The sequence below is a fragment of the Squalius cephalus genome (genome assembly GCF_949319135.1).
Source record: "Squalius cephalus genome assembly, chromosome: 12".
Classification (NCBI taxonomy): Eukaryota; Metazoa; Chordata; class Actinopteri; order Cypriniformes; family Leuciscidae; genus Squalius; species Squalius cephalus.
Window position 1 is genome coordinate 15,150,771 of NC_137133.1, and position 22,052 is coordinate 15,172,822.

General features: G+C 36.6%; 2 protein-coding genes across 2 annotated transcripts; one reads left to right on the forward strand and one right to left on the reverse strand.

The window, feature by feature from the left end:
• Nucleotides 1–302: 302 nt before the first annotated feature.
• Nucleotides 303–1,182, forward strand: LOC307168942 (zinc finger BED domain-containing protein 4-like). The gene is made up of 2 exons (XM_079889247.1): nt 303–431; nt 628–1,182. The coding sequence occupies exons 1-2, from the start codon at nt 328–330 to the stop codon at nt 1,151–1,153; spliced, it is 630 nt and encodes a 209-aa protein (XP_079745373.1). The 5' UTR covers nt 303–327; the 3' UTR covers nt 1,154–1,182.
• An 8,986-nt stretch (nt 1,183–10,168) lies between these two features.
• On the reverse strand, nt 10,169–11,592 carry LOC307168695 (uncharacterized protein). The gene is made up of 3 exons (XM_079888864.1): nt 11,404–11,592; nt 10,751–10,787; nt 10,169–10,659 (listed from the first exon to the last, which is right to left on the reverse strand). Exons 1-3 carry the CDS (start codon nt 11,572–11,574, stop codon nt 10,328–10,330), a joined length of 540 nt encoding a protein of 179 aa, XP_079744990.1. The 5' UTR covers nt 11,575–11,592; the 3' UTR covers nt 10,169–10,327.
• Between the last annotated feature and the right edge of the window lie 10,460 nt (nt 11,593–22,052).

The window sequence follows — 22,052 nt, forward strand, 5'->3', positions numbered from 1 at the left end:
GATATTCAAAAAGATCTCCAAATGCCCACCAAGCGTCTGCACCAAGACATAGCAACGAGGTGGAACAGTACCTACTATATGGTTGAGAGTTTACTGGAGCAGAAGCGGTCAATTTCAGCATATGGAGCTGACCACGACCTGCCAGTGACCCTTACGGCTAACCAGTGGGCTTTACTGGAGAAAATAATCATTTTTCTGGCACCATTTGAAGAACTGACCAGACAGATTAGCTCCTCCACCTCTTCTGCAGCTGAAGTCATCCCCTCAGTCACAGTGCTGAAAAGCCTGCTTGCTCGGGAGAACGAGGGGGACACGGGTATAAAAACCATGAAAACAACCCTTCTTGAGGCTGTCCAGAAAAGATTCAAGACCATCGAGAATGAGCCCTCGTATGCAGTTGCCACTCTTTTAGACCCACGATTCAAAGACAGGTATGTTTAATATTTTTATTAAGTATCTATATTATAAACAAAATTTTGAAATGGTGTTTTGGATAACTAGATATTGCATTATTATTGATTACTATTGCATTAATAATGTTACCACTAAAAGCTACTATGGAGGAGGTTGTTTATTTGTTTATTTTACACATAAAAACATTTATTTATTATTTTTCATTTTTTTTAGATACTTCACAGAAGCAGACAGCATCAAGCAGGCCAAGGATGCTCTGACCCAAGAGGTGGAGAAGATGGAGGCGTTACTGAGCAGGACCACACCTGAGGGAGCAGAGACAGTGCCAGAAAACCCCCATAAAGCCCCACGTATGGAAGCACAGCCAGACAGCAGCAGCAGCAGAAAGAGCAGCTTGAAAGGCCTGTTTGAAGAAATCCTGCAGGAGCATGATGAGGAACGTGGGGCAAGTAGCACAAGCACACAAGTTCAAAATCAAATACAGACATATTTGACAGAGCAAACAGTCCCACGCTCAGACAGCCCATTCCAGTACTGGGGAGTCAACCAAATTTTGTTTCCCACCCTGGCTGCCACTGCTGCAAAGTTTCTCTGTGCTCCTTGTACCAGTGTTGACAGTGAGAGACTGTTCAGTGCAGCGTCCAACATTGTTGATGCAAGAAGGAACAGGCTAGGAGGAGAGAGGGCAGAAATGCTCATCTTCTTGAAGAAGAATCTGCCTTTGCTCTTGAAATTATGAGCAATACTAAATTGCTAAAATGCTACTGCAATGTGTAGCCTACTTGTTTTAAAGTTTGTTTTTTTTTGTTTACTGTGTAGCTGCTGCTCTTTTGATTTGTATTTTTTTATGTTTACTTTATAGGTTGGTGTTGCACTATTGTTAAATACTGCACTATTTAAAGATTTAAATGCCTTTTTATTTTAGTGCATAATGGCTGCACTTTAAGTTTTTTTTTTAAAAGGAATCTTTAAAGTTACTGTTGCACTACTGTTTTATACAGTTCTATTTAAAAATGTAAATGCCTTTTATTTTAAAATATTGTGGCTGCACTTTAAAAAATTTTTTTATAATTATTCCTATATTTATTTAGTTAGTTGTTGTTGCACTACTGTTTTATACTGTTCTATTTAAAAATGTAAATGCCTTTTATTTTAAAATATTGTGGCTGCACTTTAAAACATTTTTTTATAATTATTCCTACATTTATTTAAGTTGCTGTTGCACTACTGTTTTATACTGTTCTATTAAAAAAAAAAAAAAAAAAAAAACTTGTTTTACAAAGGGTTTAACCTGAGCCAGGCCTTACCAGAATGATAATCATATCAAAGTCATGCAGGTAGTATGATCTTTTTCTTTTTTTTTAACACAGTGGTATCGGTACTCGGTATCGGCCAATACCCTTAGCACGAGTATCGGAATCGGTATCGGGAGGGAAAAAATGGTATCGGAACATCTCTAATTTAATGTAATTTACGTTGAAATGACTTAAACATTGCACTTAAAAACAGTTATAAAAAGAACACTAGATAAGCATGGCCTTCATGACATCTTGCCGAATACCACTCTTGACCAAGAAGAACATAACTGAATATGCTAAAAATAATTTGGATAGACCTGTGGAGTTCTGGAAGAATGATTTATGGAGTGATGTGACCAAACTGGAACTTTTTGGACCAATAGATCAATGGTATGTCTGGTGCAAAAAAGGCAAAGCTTATGAGCAGAAGAACACCATCTCCATAGTCAAACATTCAGGTGGTGCAGTATGTGGGTGCTTTGCTGTTGTAGGAAGTGGAAATCTTGACTGTATGAAGGACATCACAAATTATTTGAAGTATCAAGCCATTTTGGCAAAGATGGTGATGCCTTGGGTGCAGAGACTGAAGCTTGATGATCAACAGACTTTCCTGCTGGATATCACAAATCTACTTAAGCTTGGTTCAGGGATCAGTCGTGGAATGTTCTTGAGTGGCCTGTACAGTCTTCAGATTTACATCTCATTGAAAATATTTGGTGGAATTTGAAGAAAGTGGTAATGTGAAAACCAAAGATTATCAGTGATCTTGAAGCTTTTTCAAATGAGGAATTGGCCAAGATTGCAGTAGAGAGCTGACAGAAGCTTCTAAGCACTTACTGTTGATCTGCGCATGCGTCACGTCTGAACGCGTTGTTGTGTTTGGAGCTCCATTGATTTGATTCATAATCCGTGATTTTTCTCTTTAAACTCACTTACAACGAACATTTTCTACTTTTCCTCACTGAGAAGCACTGCTGCTCAAACCTCATATTTACAACGCGGACTGTTGAGCAGACGCGTCTCAAGCCGATTAGTGACCCAACACCGGTTTTCACCTGTGGGTCACGGCTGAGCGCGTCTTCTTTACACTCACTTACAAACGAACACTTTCTCGCCTATCGTGCGTCTACATTACACCCGTATCACTAAAAAGACGGATTATATCCAAGACTTCAGTCATAAATTAGTAGCCTATTAATATTGTTTAATATTATTAATATAATATTCATAGCATCACTGGTAGCGTCGTTGCTAACTTACTGTCCATCTGTTAAAATGGCGAATATATCAGATGTATGTTGTCTAACTTTTGGTGCAGGTGAGGACACATTCGAGCTGCACGCGGTGCAGTCTGAGCTGGAAGCTGTAGAGAAGCAGATCTGTTACCTTTTAGAGAAACAAGCCGAGCTGAGAGACCGGCGTTTAGCATCACGAAACATCACGCGCCGACGCACACAAATCAGTGGCTAACATTAGTAATCCGCTGACCCCGACCTCGTCTACTCCGTGCGTTTCTCAGCATTTGTCCCGAGCGCCCAGGTCACGATCAGCCATGGTTTCGTTCACTCCGGCTCCGACATGCCACCACGAAGCCTGGCTGGTTCCGCAGCGGGCGCGGACCAGGACCAGAGCAAGAATCTCTCCACCCTTCCCGGTTTTCGAGATCTCCACCCAGAACCACTTCTCCCCTCTTCGCGAATCGGAACGCGATGCTGTGATCATTGGCGATTCCATCGTCCGGCACGTCCACGCTACGTTAGGTAAGAGTAAGGTGCGCAGTCACTGCTTTCCTGGTGCTCGTGTTTTCGATATCGCTGCGCGGGTACCCGAGATCTTGAACGGTGACGAGCGTGTCGGAGCCGTCGTGTTGCACGCGGGAGTGAACGATATCAGGCTGCGGCAGACGGAGGTTCTGAAGAAAGACTTCAGGAGCCTGATTGAGACGGTACGCAGCACATCGCCTTCCCACGTCCTGACAAGGGCATGAAAAGTTCAGTAGATTATTTGCGCTAAATGAATGGTTAATGTCATGGTGCAATGAGCAGAAACTGCTCTTTGTAAATAATTGGAACCTGTTTTGGGAGCGTCCTAGGCTCGTCCGCGCTGATGGCTTACACCCAAGTAGAATCGGAGCGGATCTTCTGTCGGATAACATCTCCAAGATGTTAAATACCGTCTGACTAGTAACCAAAAGTCCAAATTACAGTCTCTGCTGCACCAACTTAATTGATATAAATACTAGTGTAGAACATTGCATAGAAACTGTGTCTATTCCTTGTTTAGTGAGATCAAATAATAAATCTACTGCAGGATCTAGGAAAAATCTAATTGTTATTAAAACAGAAAATCTCGCTATTAGTTAACAAAAACTATTTCTAAAGCTAGGTCTTCTAAACATTAGATCACTCACACCTAAGGCAGTTATTGTAAATGAAATCGTCACAGATAATAGCATCGATGTACTTTGCCTTACTGGCTTAAACCAAATGATTATTTCGGTCTTAATGAGTCTACTCCTCCAGGATACTGTTATAAGCATGAGCCCCGTCTGATTGGTCGTGGCGGCGGTGTTGCAACAATCTATAGAGATATTCTTAATGTTACCCAGAAAACAGGTCACAGGTTTAATTCGTTTGAAGTACTTGCACTAAATGTTACGCTCTCAGATGTAAGAAAAAAATCCCTATTATCTCTCTAGCCTTGGCTACCGTATATAGACCGCCAGGGCCTTACGCTGATTTCCTAAAAGAGTTTGCAGGTTTTCTCTCAGATCTATTGGTCAACGTCGATAAAGCATTACTTGTTGGAGATTTTAACATACACGTAGATAATTCAAAGGATGCGTTAGGGGCTGCGTTTACAGATTTATTAAACTCCTTTGGGGTCAAGCAAAACGTCACTGGTCCCACTCATCGTCTTAATCATACACTCGATTTAATTATATCATATGGAACCGATCTAACCGATAAAGATATCATTCCACAAAGTGATGATGTTACTGACCATTACATGGTAACTTGCATATTACGCACTGCTGTAATATGTCATGCTGCGCCGCGTTATCGACCAGGCAGAACAATCCTTCCATCCACCATAGATCATTTCTCAAATTGCTTATCTGATCTGTCTCAGCTGCTGCCTGAACCCAAACAAACAGATGAACTAGAAGAACTAACTAGCACTATGAGCACCATTCTCTCTAGAACATTGGATATTGTTGCACCCATTAAATTAAAAAAGGTCAGAGAGAAAATTAAAGCACCATGGTACAACAATACTACGCATGTTCTAAAGAGAGAAACCCGTAATTTAGAGCGTAAATGGAAACAAACTAATTTAGAGGTCTTTAGAATCGCGTGGAAAGACAGTATGTCACGTTATAAAAAGACCCTAAAAGTGGCCAGGGCTGAGCACCTCCGCAAACTAATAGAAAACAACCAAAACAATCCAAGGTTTTTATTTAACACCGTGGCTAGACTAACAAATAAACAAGCGTCACCTGAACAAAATATCCCGTTACAGTTTAGTAGTAATGATTTCATGAACTTCTTCACTGAGAAAATAGAAAGCATCAGAACCACAATTGTAAACGTTCAATCTTCAATCGCACCTTATAATTTAGCCTCAATTATCACCCCGCAAGAACAATTACAGTGCTTTACAACTATAGAACAAAAAGAGTTAAATAAACTTATCACTTCATCTAAAACAACAACATGTTTATTAGATCCTATACCAACTAAACTACTGAAAGAAGTGTTACCTATAGTGGAAGAGCCTCTCCTCAATATTATTAACTCATCTTTATCTTTAGGTCATGTTCCAAGAACATTTAAATTGGCAGTTATAAAACCACTCATTAAGAAACCACAATTAGATCATAATAACCTAGCAAATTACAGACCCATTTCAAATCTTCCATTTATGTCTAAAATATTAGAAAAAGTTGTGTCCGCTCAACTGGGCTCTTTCTTGCAAGAAAATTACATCTATGAAAAGTTTCAGTCTGGATTCAGGCCGCACCATAGCACTGAAACTGCGCTCGTTAAAATCACAAATGATTTACTTTTAGCTTCTAACCAAGGCTGTATCTCAATATTAGTTTTACTTGATCTTAGTGCTGTGTTCGATACTATAGATCACACAATACTCTTAGATCGACTACAAAATTATACTGGTGTTCAAGGACAAGCATTAAGCTGGTTCAGATCATACTTATCTGACCGCTACCATTTTGTCTATTTAAATGGAGAAAAATCGATCATAACTTCAGTAAACTATGGATTGCCGCAGGGATCTGTGTTAGGCCCTCTATTATTCTTAATATATATGATGCCACTTGGAAATATTATAAGGAAACATGGAATTAGTTTCCATTGTAATGCTGATGACACTCAAATATATATTTCATCACGTCAATCATTTCAAATTATCCAAATTGACAGAGTGTGTTAAAGATATAAAAGATTGGATGACGCTTAATTTTCTTTTATTAAATCCAGACAAGACAGAGGTACTACTTATCGGTTCAAAAAACCGCCCACAAAACCTCTCACAATACAACTTTAACATAGTAGGATGTCCTGTTACTTTATCCTCTACAGTAAAAGACCTGGGTGTTATACTAGATTGCAACCTGTCTTTTGAAAATCATATTTCATATGTTACAAAAACAGCCTTTGTCCACCTTAGAAACATTGCTAAGCTACGTAATATGCTATCAGTTTCTGATGCAGAAAAGTTAGTTCATGCATTCATGACCTCGAGACGAGATTACTGTAATGCTTTATTAGCTGGTTGTCCTGCATCCTCAATAAACAAGCTACAGTTAGTCCAAAATGCAGCCGCTAGAGTTATTACTAGATCAAGAAAATATGATCATATTACACCGATTTTAACATCACTACATTGGTTACCTATAAAGTCCCGTATTAATTACAAGGTATTGCTACTGACTTATAAAGCCCTAAACGGCTTAGCTCCAGTCTATTTAACGGATCTTCTATCGCCCTACAATCCATCGCGCTCTTTAAGATCACTAAATTTGAGGCTTTTGGTCATACCTAGGATATCCAGATCCACCAAAGGAGGGAGCGCATTTTCACATTTAGCTCCAAAACTCTGGAATAGCCTTCCTGATACTGTTCGTTACTCAGACTCGCTCTCCCAGTTTAAAACTAGATTAAAGACGCATCTCTTCAGCCAGTCATTCATCTAAAAATTTTAATCATACAGTTAAATCCGGCCTCTAGTTCATAAACGCCAGAGGAGAACTGGTTCCCGACTGAGCCTGGGTTCTCCCAAGTTTTTTTTTCTCCATTAGGTCACCTGATGGAGTTTTAGGTCACCATTAGGTCACTTGATAGAGTTTTTCGGTTCCTTGCCACTGTTGCCTTTGGCTTGCTCAGTTGGGGATATTTTGGGGATATTTAATTTAATTTTATCAATCAATAAATTCCACTAGAAACAAACCTTGTTGTATTATTTTAATTTAATACTGTGAATCTGTATTGTGAAAAGCGCTATACAAATATACTTGACTTGACTTGACTTACAGCAGCATTTATTGGAGGTTATAAAGAATAAAAGATAAAAGATTTGAATAATTTTATACATTACTTTTTAGAGCCAATTAGATTCTTTTCTTTCATAAACTTTACCTTCTCAGAATTTCTCAAATGTGTATTAATAAACGGTCTAGTTTACTAATGCCTCTGTTGAATTGTTTTCATAATAAAAATGTAAAAAAAAATCTGCAGCAAAATGTCTTGCAGGTCAAGGGGGTTGAATAATTTTGATAGCAACTGTCAGTCTCCTGAGCTTTGAAACAGCCTCTAAGAACCCACTTTTCTTTTGGGATTTACCTCAGGCTTCATTAAAGATGAATATGAAACTATTTTTTTGAAACTGAAGAGTAATCATGACAAAACCAGACGTAGCTGCAGTTATTGCATCACCTGCAATAGTGTCACTGCGTCTTCAGTGCACATTTATCTGCCAGGAATTCCTTGATGCTTCACACCCACATGTACAAGAGAAAGCATGTTAGACAACAAAACATGTTTGTTTTATTTGCTTGAGTACTTGTACAATTCTGAGCACCACACTTTACAGTTGGCCATTTAGTATAATAGAAATATCTGCATGAGCCATATTTCCTACTACTGCATGACGATTTTGTCTATCGCTAAATGCACAGAGCAAAATCATTGTGCCAGATACTGTGCTGTTGGAAAACAGAGAGTTAAAGATCAAATTACTTTCTCTTTCTACTAGTCCTTCAGTGTTTCAACTTGGCCTTGACCTGGAGTGTCATGAAGACAGAGAAATTGTATAACTCTAACCCATAAAACTTATGATGTTAGATTACAAAGGTCTGGATTATACTACCAGTGTAATCGAGACAGTGAGAGCTTCAAAACAAATCACAAATTACTTACAGGACACAAATAAAGAAATAACTATATTAATGGTGGAACACCATGACACAAACAATAAAGCATTAAAGGAATAAGTCATCCATAAATGAAAATCCTGTCATCATTTACTCGCCATCATGTTGTTTAAAACCTATAGCCGATGACTTTATTTTGTTCTGTGGAACACAAAAGGAGATTTTTTTTTTGAAGAAGAAGAAGAAGAAGAATACATTTTAATGTCAATTTAAGGTTTCAATTTCATTTTAATTTCATTTTTAAAATCTTGACCACACAACAGAAGTAGGCCTATCATAAAAGTATCAAATGGAAAAACTAAATGAAAACATTTTTATTTTTTAATTGAACTATCCCTTTAAGAATAATATTTCCACTTATTACTCCTTTTATTTTCTCACTTATAGCCCCTTTTCATTTGCATTATATATTATTATTATCATATTATTATTAGTATTAGTATTACAGTCTTATAGAGTGGTTAGTATTAAATGCAGCACAGTATGTGATAACTTTCTCAACTACTGATGAAAGAGTGGAAAATACTCATCTATTTCTGTTTCAGTGACTTCACAGCTGGAACAGCAACATACAAACTGTCAATCTCAGGATATTATTATGTGCTTGATTTAAAGTTAAAAGAATTTAGTGTGAGTTTGGATAACATTTTTTACTCTAAAGTTAATCTAAAAACTTAATTAATTATTAGCTACTAATTACATTTTCAACAGTGTAATTAGATTACTGTAGTAATTACTCTCTCTTAAAAAGTAATGGATTACTTATTTCTAATAACTTTCCAAATCCTATATCAACTTCAACCTGTTGAACAATACAAGCATAGACATTAAACTGCTCTTTTAATTCTTTCAAATAAACAATATACAATTGCATAAATTATTCTTGAACTGACCAAAGAGTGTAAGAGAAAATGTGACATTAAAAACATACATTTTAACACTAAACTTTGAGGTTAAATCCACTATTGTTTTATATAGATTGTTCCAGAGCCGTTGAAAAATATTTAACGGCTCTGGATTGTTCTATACGGTTGGCCTTTTTATTGCAGATACATCAGAAGTAACTGTAATTACTGTACAGTTTTACTGTTTTACAATTACTGTAAAATGAACTTTCCTTCATCAATCATGAGCGCAAGGGAATAATAAATAAATAAATAAATGGTTAAATGAAATATGATAAATGATTATTTGAGTCAGTTGAATGCGGTTAGTTAATAAAAAAACAAATGTATGGCTGCTCTCTTACAGGTACACACACAGGTTGCTTAGATTTTTTAAAGGGATAGTTAACACAAACATTTAAATTTTGTCATCATTAACTCACCCTCATGTTGTTCCAAACCCGTATGAGCTTCTTTCTTCTTTTGAACACAAAATAAGATATTTTAAAGAAATGTTGGTATCCAGACAGTTGACGGTGGCCATTGACTTCCATAGTATGTTTTTTTTTCTCCCTACTATGGAAGTCAATGGCTACCGTCAACTGTCTAGATACCAACATTCTTCAAAATAGCATATCTTCTTTTGTGTTCAACAGAAGAAAGAAACTAATAAGGGTTTGAAACAACTTGAGGGGAAGAAATGACAAATTTATTTTTGCAAAATTAATCATTTGTAAACCACAAGGAGAGGCAAACAAACATGCTTTGGTCTGGCAAATGATTTAATAATGTGTGTAATGAATACATTCATGTTTCAGAGGTTCAGATGGTTAGCCTACAGAACAGTAACTAGAATGTTGTGGACACCATAGGTGCAAATACAAACGTCAATACACACAAAAAGGAAACAAACAATAATATAATACAAATACAATCAACAATTATCTATAAATAGATTTAAATGATTTATTTATTTAATATTTAAATATGTATTTATATAGTGTGAGTGGAGGTACACAGTAACAAACTCAGACTCTTGAACAAACAAAAGCTTTACCCAATTCCATTGAGAAACTCTGCAATTATTATAAAGCATGAAAAATTTAGCTAATCCCCATTTCACAGGTAGGCCTTGTCAGGATCCCTCTAAGCTCTCGACACTGATATTGATAGTAGAAGTCTTTTGATTCAGATGCATGTAAATCTCTATAATATAAAGAGAGGATTTATCACTTGGGCCGGATACCAGCAATAGCTTGGATGTGTTCTTATCGAGGTCAGTTGCAGATCTTTTGAATAACATACAAGATGGATTTTGCCTCATTAAATTCCATGTCATCACAATTCATTTGTATTATCAGTCCAGATCCTTTCTCAAGGTTTAGAGTTTCATTAACCACTTCTTTAGTTATATTTTGTTTCATGATTTCGATTGGTTTGGTGATATTTGTTTTTTTCTCAAGCAGCCTGAAGACTATTTTGGAACATCGTGGATCGTGGAACAGTTCTTTAGTAATAAAGATCTTGCCACTGATCTCATATTCCGCACTTTTAGGTGAAGTGAAGTCTGTGTCAATGAATGTGCCTCCTCCTATGAGTTTGCGTGTTCCTGTGAAGCGAAACAAAGACAGAAACATTAACTAATCCATTCAGAACATAATCAATATGGTATAAGACAATCATTGCCATTAAATACACACCATTGAACTTGATGGGCCAACTGCTGTTTAGGCAATTCTGTAGAATTGAAAGAATAAATAAAACTGAATTGAAACAAAACTGAACGTTTCATATTTCTGCATTCTTGTACATTGATCATATTGCAGTTGCATGATTTGGATTGAAGATTGCAGATTTTTACTGAAGAACTTCAGCAGTCTAGTCTCAATACATGCATTTCATTATTATATGTTATATTTAGCATTAAATATTCAGTTCACCCTGAAAATAAAACTCTTTCATCAATTACTTCCCCTCATGTCGTTCCAAACCAATATGACTTTCTTTCTTCTACTGAACACAGAAGATGTTTTGAAGAATGTTTCTATTGTTTTTGTCCATATGATGAAATTCAGTGGGGTCCAAAACAACATTTGACCATGACTTTATTCATATAGACAAAAATATACTGAGGCATTTTCCAATATATCTTCTTTAGTGTTCCACAAAAGAAAAGACATAAGGGTGATGAGTAAATTATGACAGAATTTCCATTGGTGGTTGAACAATCCTTTTAAGGGAGAGCTCATAGAAGCAACCAAATCTTGATACTGTTATTCTTCATCCAGAGTTTACCTTACATAGTTTATCAAGCTTTACCAAGTATTATAAAAACAGGACCCAGTCTGATTACCTGAGACAGCTTCATCCAGATAATGCCTCCAATCGCCGCCAGCACGAGAACCGCCAGGACACCCACAAGAACCTGGAGGAGCTTGTAGGAACAGCCCCGCTGCTTGAGCTGGAGGCTGCGCACAGATCCCTCACAGTTCTCCTCATCACAGTTGAAAGCAGTTGTTGCCATTCTGAATGTTTGAGTGAGTGAAATGATGAATGAGCATCTCCTCATATTCCCAGCCTTTTTTATACCAGGGATCTGCCCACTCATTCAGAGAGTTCCCTTACTGAAACCAGACAAACGGTAGCATGCCGCTATGGCATGCCTCCAATTAGCCGGGACAGCTGAGAGAGAGAGAGAGAGTTGGGATTACCCACACACCCACGCATGCAGGCAGGCATGTGCATGAATACAAAACTGTTAATCAGGAACTTCGAGTCGGAATCTCTAGAGGAGAAACTCTCTTACATCCCATAAACTGTTTTATGGCATTATAAAAGAAGACAGCCATCCAGCTGTTCACCTTTAGACATGCACAGGTCCACAAACGCGGTGGCTTGTGTCAAATAAACAAACTGGGAGATTTTCCTTCTTCATCTGTGGATGGATAGCAAAAAATTATGCACATTGAAGTGGCTACAAAAAGTATTTGGTCATTTAAAAATGTATGAAGCCCATAATAATTGAACCAAGTGGCACCTGCAAGAGCTTTTTTAAGAACTTCAATCTTCTAAACTATTTTTATGGTCAATGACTCAAAGCTCAATTATTTTTTAATTTAGTCCATATCTATTAATTTATTCCAAAATAATAAATAAATAAAAGCATACAATGACCTCTTCTGCGTTGAACATGTTTTTAATTTCTTTTTTGATATTTTTTGGGGATCATAAAATTGTCAAGCTGACAACTGTTCTCATATAATATTAAATACAACCTTAATAGTTTGGCATAATCTTTTTTTTTTTTTTCAAGAAAAAAAAACATTTTAATAAAATGTCTCCCTCCATATACACATCATTGTTGCTGGTATGTGGATACCTAAAGGCTGTACCTTGAAGTGTTTAATATGACAAACAAATCTCTTATGCGGAAGTATAGTGCTATACCGGTTTTACTTTTTTTTTTTTTTGGTTTACTGGAAGTGTGGAGTTTGCTAGTTTTTTTCACATTCTTATCTCTGCAATTGCAGCATTGCAATCAAACCATGTGATGCTGACTGTATAAATAATGCAATACGTTCATGTGATCAAGACTACAAAAAGAAACTTCATTTGGCTCTGTGTTTCCAGTCTTTTATTGACCTATATTTACCACAAAGCTTTTGCCTTCCCATAAATTGCACAGACATCATGAGGGACTACAGAAAAAAAAGGGAAGCTGTCTAAAAACAAATACAAAAAAAGAAGTACTTCAGTAGTAGTTCAGTTTTCTGGCTGATTCTGCATGTCAGCATAAATGTACTCTCACAAGTTTCGGTTACTGTCAGACAACAGTGCTGTAAAGTATATAGTTACAAAAATTGAACACAATGCTTTATACATACACAACATAATAAATGTGTGATATTCCCCACAATGCATCATCTCACATTTTAGCCTTTAATGTGACTGTGAACCCTGCAGGTTATGTTGTGTGTACACACGTTTGGTACATTATATTTGTATACTATATAAAAACAAATCATGCATTCACTGTGGTAGGCAGTACTAGTTTTAAGTAAGCATGACTTTCAGCTATACATGTTGATTATTGCATCAACAGTTTACTGGCACCGAAGCAAGTGTGGGCGAGGAGGGCAGAGAGAAGACAGAGAGAGTGAGCAGGTGAAAAATAATGACTGGGGGAATTCTCTTTGATTGTTGCATCATGTATAGTGAAACCCTTTTTTACAGCCGGAGAGTTCTTTCATCATCACTGCTTGAATTCTCAGTGTTTCCTCATCAGGCAGAGAAACAGCCAAACCATTGAACGCGCCCAGAGAAACACCCACCCACGCTTTCACATGTGCCGCCTCCAGACTGAAGGATTTACCCAAACACCAACCCCCCCTGTTCATACTACCCAAACACAGTCAGCACAGTACAAATGTAAGTTCATAGTTCAATAGTTGATAAACTGTAGCTAATACCTTAATTGGACTACATACAAATAGTGAGTTCTTCATTCATTGTCAATGTAACTAACAAAGTGTTTTTATTTAATTAGCTCATATGTAAAGAGTTAGATAATGCTTTGTTAGCAACTTAACCACAAATAGTTCTCACTTTAGATCAGGTCATTAATTAGGTGCTTTAAACAAGCCTTTATTGGACATTAATTACATTAGTATTAAGAGTTCCTTAAAATGTTTACAAATGCATTAAGCACACACACGCACGCCACACACACACACACACACACACATTGGGTTTCCATGTTTTATGGGGACTTTCTACAGAAATAATGATTCTATAATGTACTAACTGTATTTTCTGTTTCCTAAACCTAACTGATTTAACAATGTGATTTGAGTATTTGTATGTATTTCAGCATTACCTGTATATTACTTCATTTTTTTTTAATGGCTATGATAGGCTTAATGTATTTGCAAACAATTTAAGGAACACTTAATACTATGTCCAATAAAAATGGGATTAAAGCACTTAATGACATTTTGTGACCTAATCTAAAATGAGAACTATTTACGGTTAATAAGTTGTTAACAAAGCATTATCTAACTCTTTACATATGAGCTAATTAAACAATAATAATTTGTTAATAACAGTGACAATGAATGAAGAACTCACTGTTTGTATAGTCTATTAATGTATAACTACAGTTTATAAACTGTTAATTAACTATGTTTGCAAATGACTTGTAAATACTTTATTACTGAACTTATTATAAAGTGTTATGAAGTATTTCTTAAATTTATCTGAATGTTTTCAGGGTTTGTTTTATTTCTCACAAACATAAATTTCCCTACTTAAAAATAAATAAAATAATGATAATGATATAATGGGAAAGGTTGAAGAAAACAGCATTTTCTTATGTATTTTTTAATAAATGAATAGATCACAATTAATAGGACACAAAATCATTCATGCCATTCTTGGCATTTTTGCAAATCAGGCAAAATAAGGCCTACTGACAATATTGAGTGTGCTGAGTTTCAGGGATGAAAGTTTGTTATACAGGCTGGGTCTCCTCAGGTCAACTGTTGGACATGTTAATGTCCAAAAAAGTATAAAATTGATCAACCCTTGTATAATCTTTGGAGTACGGTGTTTTCTATTTACAAGTGCAACGACAATCCAATAGGAATCCAGCAGTAATGATAGTCCCATAAAACAAAGTACCAGAATAACAGAAAAAAAATAAAAATAAAATAAATATAACTATACAAATATGTTCACGGCACTGCAGTAGCACGTTTGCTCGAGTTATTACATATCCCCACATTCAGATATATAAACCATAACAAAATAAACACAACTCAAACTAACTTATTAATTAAACAATAGAGAACCACAGTAAACAAGAAACAACCATACACTGTAAAACATTTAATGATCAATAAGTTATGACCACATATATTTTTACATTACTTTAACTCATCAAAAAAAGTTGAGCAGTTTTCAGCTTTTTATGTTATACAAGATTAAACTTGATGTAATTTTAAGGTCAAATGACTTAAACAGCCAAGTTGATTGTACTTAATTGAGATCAACATATTAACACAAAACATTACATAATAGGTATATGTGATGACAGCCGGAGTGTATGGGATGTGCATGAATGACCAAGTGCTCTCAGGATTGCATGTTCACCTTGTACTCCAATAACATCAGCTGGTTAAGCCTAAGGGAAGGGTGTGTGGTAGTTGTGTGTGTGTGTCCTTACACCTCTCTCTGTCCCCTTTTGCACTTCCTGGTAAATTGTTTCGAAAAATAAAAAAAATATTCTGTATGGCTGGTATCGGTATAACTACATCTTAAATAACATAATCTTGCAGGATTGAAATACCATACATGCTTTGGTTTCAACGACCCACTTACACTGAAACAAATAATTTTGGCTTACGTAAATCATTTTGCCCTATACTGCGCATGCATCAGAGATAAGATATCTCACTGTTAAGGTAATGCAGTTAACTGTCATTCAGATGAAAATTCAGCTATCAATTTGTGTTGCGCTTTAAATAAACAGAGGAAAGGCAGAGGCAAGTTCAAAGTAAGAAAATAAGCACCTGCAGCTCAAGAGCAAGCTGCGACAATTCCTTCTAAACAGTTTATCCAGTGGGACATAAATAGTTAATCACTGATTTAACAGTCAGGATGAGCAGAAAAAAGTGACTACTTGTGTGTGATGTGGTTTTTCATAGATTAATACATGAATAATACTAGCTGACAATATTTGCATGTTTTTAACCAATGAAATGTATTGAATCCACAGTCCATGTGATTTGTCAAGCCTAGGAATGCCAAACTTAGACTTTACTTGAACGGGCCGCCCAGGTATTAACAGACATCTGAGTATGATTGGCAACGATTTTTATGATTTTTTTTTTTTATCTGTCTGAGAGAACAACACCATCTGCTATTGATTAACTAGTGGATAATCGCCCCTTTCTAGTAAGAGAGAGAGATGTTCTTCAGTATTAAGTTAGAAGATGCAGACACTTGATATTTACAATGTTAATTTCGTTCATGAAAACTATATGGCGAAAAAAATTCATCGACGACCTTTTGTTCAATGACGAAAGGCCGGGTCACACTAAGGACAATAACAATGACAGTAACTATTGTAAAATATTACCAAAGATACCACTTCTTCAACTTTAATCATAAATGAATTTCACAGTCACTATATACACTCCACTCTCAGTATTTTGGGTGAACTAACCCTGTAACTACATGCCTAGCACATTACTCATCTATTCTAAGTAAACCTCTTGCTCACAGAGCACAATATGTTAGATTGCACAAGCAAATACTCTTTATTGTAGTGAGTGAATCACCTGGGGGGAACCCTGAAATAATTACATTAATTGTCATTATGTATTGCTCTAACAGCATGCACTCTAAGTTTGAAAATGACCATCCCTTCATGGGCCATCCCTTTTCCATAGTATGTCTATGGGGCAACTTAGTTAGCAACATCAAAAATTCTTAACTAGACACCATTAGGGTCCCAAAAATGATGATCATGATGGAACATGCTAGTTGATGAGTTGAATCAACAACTACATAAATTCACCAACTAACCATTTAGAAATGTCCTGTTGCATTCTAAAAGTTGTAACTTCTTCCTCTCCATCTGTGTCCGAGTCCGTTTCGAACATACTGTATCAGGCTGAACAGCGTAGGGGTGGACGATATGGCAAAAATATCATATCACGATTCTTTTTCAAGTTGGTTTTATTATTTTGACTGAGTGACTGAGCATTACAGCCAAACTACTGTCCCTATTTTTAAAGCAAAGGCTTAGGTAACAAAATATAAACATTTAGACATTTATAAAAAATCTTTGTCATTATTTTCATTATTTTATTTTATTAAAATAAGAACAAAGATACACATTACACAACTATATATACAAATGAAATAAGCAGTGCTTTAATTTTTCAGATACAGTAGGTGTATTTAGCAGTAGCATTGAAGAAAGTAATTAACAAATATGAAATTAAAACACTACATAGACTTCACAGTATAAATTATACATTGATTCTTATTAAAGCTACTATTAAAGTTCTCAGTCAGAGAGTGATTTCTCTTTGTGTTTTGTTGTTTTATTAACATTAAAGGGATAGCTCCCCCAAAAACGAAAATTGTCATAATTTACTCTCTCAAGTTTTTTAAAACCTGAATAAGTTTCTTTCTTCTGTTGAAAATAAAAGTTATTTTGAAGAATGTTGGTAACATAGTTGCTGGTCCCCCGTGTATTTTTTTTTTTTTTAACTTATTGGTTACCCACATTCTTCAAAACATTCTTCTTTTGAGTTCAGCACGAGAACGAAATAAATACAGGTTTGAAACAACATTTGTGTGAGTATAATGACAGCATTTAAATGTTTTGGTGAACTATCCCTTTAAGGACAAGCGGCAGCATGTTTACTATTAGGCTAGGCTACTGCTGCTTTAAAACCTGCAGGAGACACATCTAATATACACGCATATAACACACGCACCAGATTTTCTCTCAAATGTTTGCTGTCACTATAGACATAACCAATTCTGTTTATGTAAACCTTGTGTGTATTTGACAGTATTAGCGCAATTAGACTCCAGAGATAACTTAGTCCAGTATCCAGGCGCTGTTTGACAGGCTGTTAGTTCCTGTGAGCTTCGGGTGTTACGCGCTCAGAAAAGCGCATGTTAGAACAGTGCACAAGAACTTTTGTGAATTGCAGTGTCCCATACCTCTGCATTAACGTGTGATGTGTATGTACGTCGCGTTGTACAGTATGTTGAGATGGAGGCGCCAGAACTTCAACTGATAGAATGTTTTTTGCTTTTAGAAATTTGTTTACAAAATTCTCTTGGGTGCTATGATTGTTGTCTTTAATAGTTATCCCTAAGTATTTAGTATTAGTAGGCCTATTATCTAAGTATTACAATTTGTCTTAACCGGGATATTACATAAATTCTAATTCGCTGCCATGAATTGCAATGAATTCACATTTGTTTATATTTAAATGTAAGCCAGATGCTTTGGAGAAGAAATTAACTAGTTGAATGGCTCTATCAATTTGATGTTTGTCCTTTAAAAAGAGAGTTGTGCTTACAAACACACTGAGCTTATCAAAGCTATCAAAATAGTAAGCATTACAGCTAAAGCCCTATTCGCACTGGATTAATATTATCTGGGGACCACGTGTGATTTAGAAATTACCCACCCACATCTGAATTTCGTGTGGCGCATTCGCACGGGATAAGCGAAGCCTTTGATTTTACTCGAATTTACTGACTTATCTCCCGGATATGATGTCAATAGGCTATACGCTGATTTCACGCAGCCGTTATTTTGAAATCGAAAGCGAGGCTCCGGTGGGAAGAAAACCGGAAGTTTCGCCTTTAATCACAGGAGAGTCGTGAATGCGATGGCGTATTGTTGTGTTTAATGATGTTGTGTCAATTCTAAAACTGTACATACATTTCTTTTATACTTTAGACTATATACAGTGAAATTCATTTATAAATAAAATATTTTTTTTATATAATTCAGAAAGTAAAAAAAGAAGCAGGAATGAACTATACATATCCTATATTGGATATTAACATCCAATAGTGTAAATCGCGGCAGCAGCTTCAGGTTGGTAGTCCAAAGGCATTGTTGTTTATCTTTACTTCCGGGGTTTTTCCCACCGGAGCCTCACTTTCGATTTCAAAATGGCGGCTGCGTGAAATCAGCGTATTGCTTGGAAATGTCTTGTCGTAATAGGTCTAGCTGTATGATATAACATAAACAGAAGAATGTTCCTTACCGCATGCTGCTATACATCTCCATCTACATACATACATCATTCATCTCCATCTAATCATGGTTTTCAGCTTTCTCTTTCTGCAAATTGTATAGTTGTATGGTGTAGCCTATAGCGATATGACCCAGCACCCAAAATACTATCAAAACACTCCAACGCAGCCTCCATTCTTCGCGAAAGATGGATAAAAAAGTGCACAGGAAACAAAAACCTTGAAAAAATTATATACGACCCCGCCGAATCACAGAGATGCCAATTCGCACGGGACTAATATTATGGTAGGTCATTTGCAGGGGAATTTTTACTTTACAAATTACAGACATGGCCGATTCGCACAGGATTAAGATCACAGACAACCTCCGCAATTATTACAAATGACTAGAGGTCACCAGGTAATACTTAGGCTATCCCGTGCAAATAGGGCTTAAGATGAAAGAAGAAATAGCACAGCTTAATTTTAGCCTTGCCGTGAAATACTAAATCTCTGGGATGTCCCATACGAGAGTGATATAGAACTACCAATATCTTTATATAGCATTTTTATAAAAGAGATGCATTTGTTACCAAACCCGTGTTTTACAAGAGAGCTGAATATGAAATTGTCAAATGCTTTCCTAAAAAAAAAAATAGTCAAGTCGTCATCCTCAATCCATTCATGATAATCTAAAATGTCTATTCTGATATTATTGTGTACGATCTGCCTTTAATAAAACCATATTGTGATTCACTAATTATCTGGTCTAAACCTTCCTTAAAGGAGAACTCGGCAACTCTAGCGAACTCTAGTCACTTCTTCACTGATTTTCCGTTTTGTTGTCGCATGTTTTCCCCACGAGCTCCCCCTACAGCTGTGGGGGGGCGTATATTTCACAACACGGTCGTAAAAAACTCACTTGCGGCGGCCTCCTCCCCCTCTCTACCGCTGTTCATGTGCGTTTGTTTTGATCGGAACAAGCCAACTGTATCGTGTGGAGCTATGTCTGACTACCGAGGTGGGTAATCTGGTAATACATCATACATGCGTGTGTTTATGTCGAATTGCCATAAAGCAATTCGTGTTTCGCGCTCGTTCTCGTTCTCGTTCTCGCTTCTCACGAGACTTCCAATTTCTATCTTGCCGGGTCGGTAGTCCCCAAGTTGCAAGGTTGGTTTTCCGCCTGGGAACGCTGGGGGGAGCGGGCAATGTCACCAATATCACCAGAACAGGTTGTGTAACCATCCAAATGATTTCTAGACAGTTTTATTAAGTTAAAAAAGTTACCAAGTTCTCCTTTAAGTCTGTTGGCAAAAATATGAGCTAAAATCACAATTAAGTAGGGTGATAGGGTGAAAGTTTTCTATTTGTCGAGTTAGTCGAAGTTAGTGAATTATTCTGAACACATTGGAGAAAGGTTTAAAACATTAACTTCCTCAAATCTTTTTTCACCTTTTTCTATCCATCTTGCTCCATGCCTCTCATATGCTCCTTTGGCTTTTTGAGTGTATAAGTCATCGGTTTTGACCGAATTTTTAATTTGGTTTCATCATCCATTTTACTTCTATTTCATAAATAGCTTAACTCTCTTGTTAACTCTCCAAATGCATTCTAGCTTTACTCCAAGATTTTTTTCCAAGAAAAAAATTCTAAAATAAATTTTTGGTGTTTTAAATAGTCCCATTTACTTCATTTAATTGTGTTCTCTTTATCATTTATCTTATTTGTGAACAGAATTTTTTTTGTGTTTTAATAAATCAGCATTTAATTTCCAGTGTTGCGTGATACTACGGACCCTGTGGGACATGGTGGTGGAAAAAATATGGGATAGGAGGAAAAGATATGTGTTCTCTCGCAAACTTTTGTGTTCTCTCACAAAAATATTTGTGTTCTCATGCAAAACTTTTGCATTCTCTTGCAAAACCTGAGTTCGGACAAACACTTTCTGTTTAATGTCCCGCTGGCAGTTTCAAACAGTTATGTACGTTATTGTCACAAAGAGTATGCAGGCAGACAGACGAAGACAGATTAATAAAGTTCTCAGTGAAGTTTAATAGCAAGTACACTTTGAAACAGACAAACAGGCACTAGCAAACACAACAAAATGTGATTGTGACCAGTCAAAGAGTGAAGAGAGGGGTGCAACTATAGCGTACTAAACAAGGTAATTAAAAGAAAACGGCTGGAACAAACAAACTAATAATGACTTGACCATAGTAACCAAAGAGAGCCAGAAATGATCATACTAAGGAAGGCATGAACTGAAGAAATACAAACTAAAAGAATTCAGTCCTTGAACTGAATTAAACTGAACATAATGTTGACATTACTCCCCCCTCTGGAAAGGAGAACAGAACAGGTGATGATGAAGGGATGGTTAGAGGCAGAAGAGGAGGGATAATGCCAGGATGAAGCGAAGGAATGGTGATGACGACATAACTCAGGCGGCGAAGATGGAATTTCCCAGGTGGCACAGACCCAGAGCTTCCCAGTGCCGACAACCCACAGCGGAGACGAGGGAGGGATGAGGGAGATGTAGCTGGCTTGGCTACCAACATCTGGGGGACGACCAACTGAGACATAGCTGATGGATCCGATGGCGCAGACCAAGGGTTGATGTAGTCCCACTATCACTGAATAAGTTCTTAGGCATATCTTGCTCAGTAGCATAGGCCTTTTAACCTAGAAAACATTCAACCCAATTTGTTTGTTAACAGTTAGAAAGACAATATTTTATACTTTTGACACAGAATCGGCTCCATCATGAAATGCTGAAAAGAAAGTTAATAATAACAATAAGTTTTATTTATATAGCGCCTTTCCAGGGCTCAAGGATGCTTTACAATGAACAAGCAACAATAATGGCAATGGACAATGATAACAAACAAAACAACAGTAAGTAGATGAGAGTAAAAGTACAGTAAAGGAGAATTATGTAGATGGGGCAGCATACAGCAGAATACAATCAGACACAACGAAATGTAATACAACTTAAGAATGGTAACAGTTTTAAATTCAGAAATAGTATTAACACAACAGAGTGATCGGGGGAGAGAGTTCCATAGTTTGGGTGCAACAACACTGAATGATCTGCCCCCCATTGAAGCTAGGCGATGCCGAGGGACAACGAGAAGGCTAGAGTCAGAAGATCGTAGAGAGCGAGTAAGGGGTGTAGGGGTGGAGAAGGTTACAAAGATAGAGGGGAGCCAAGCTGTGCAGAGATTT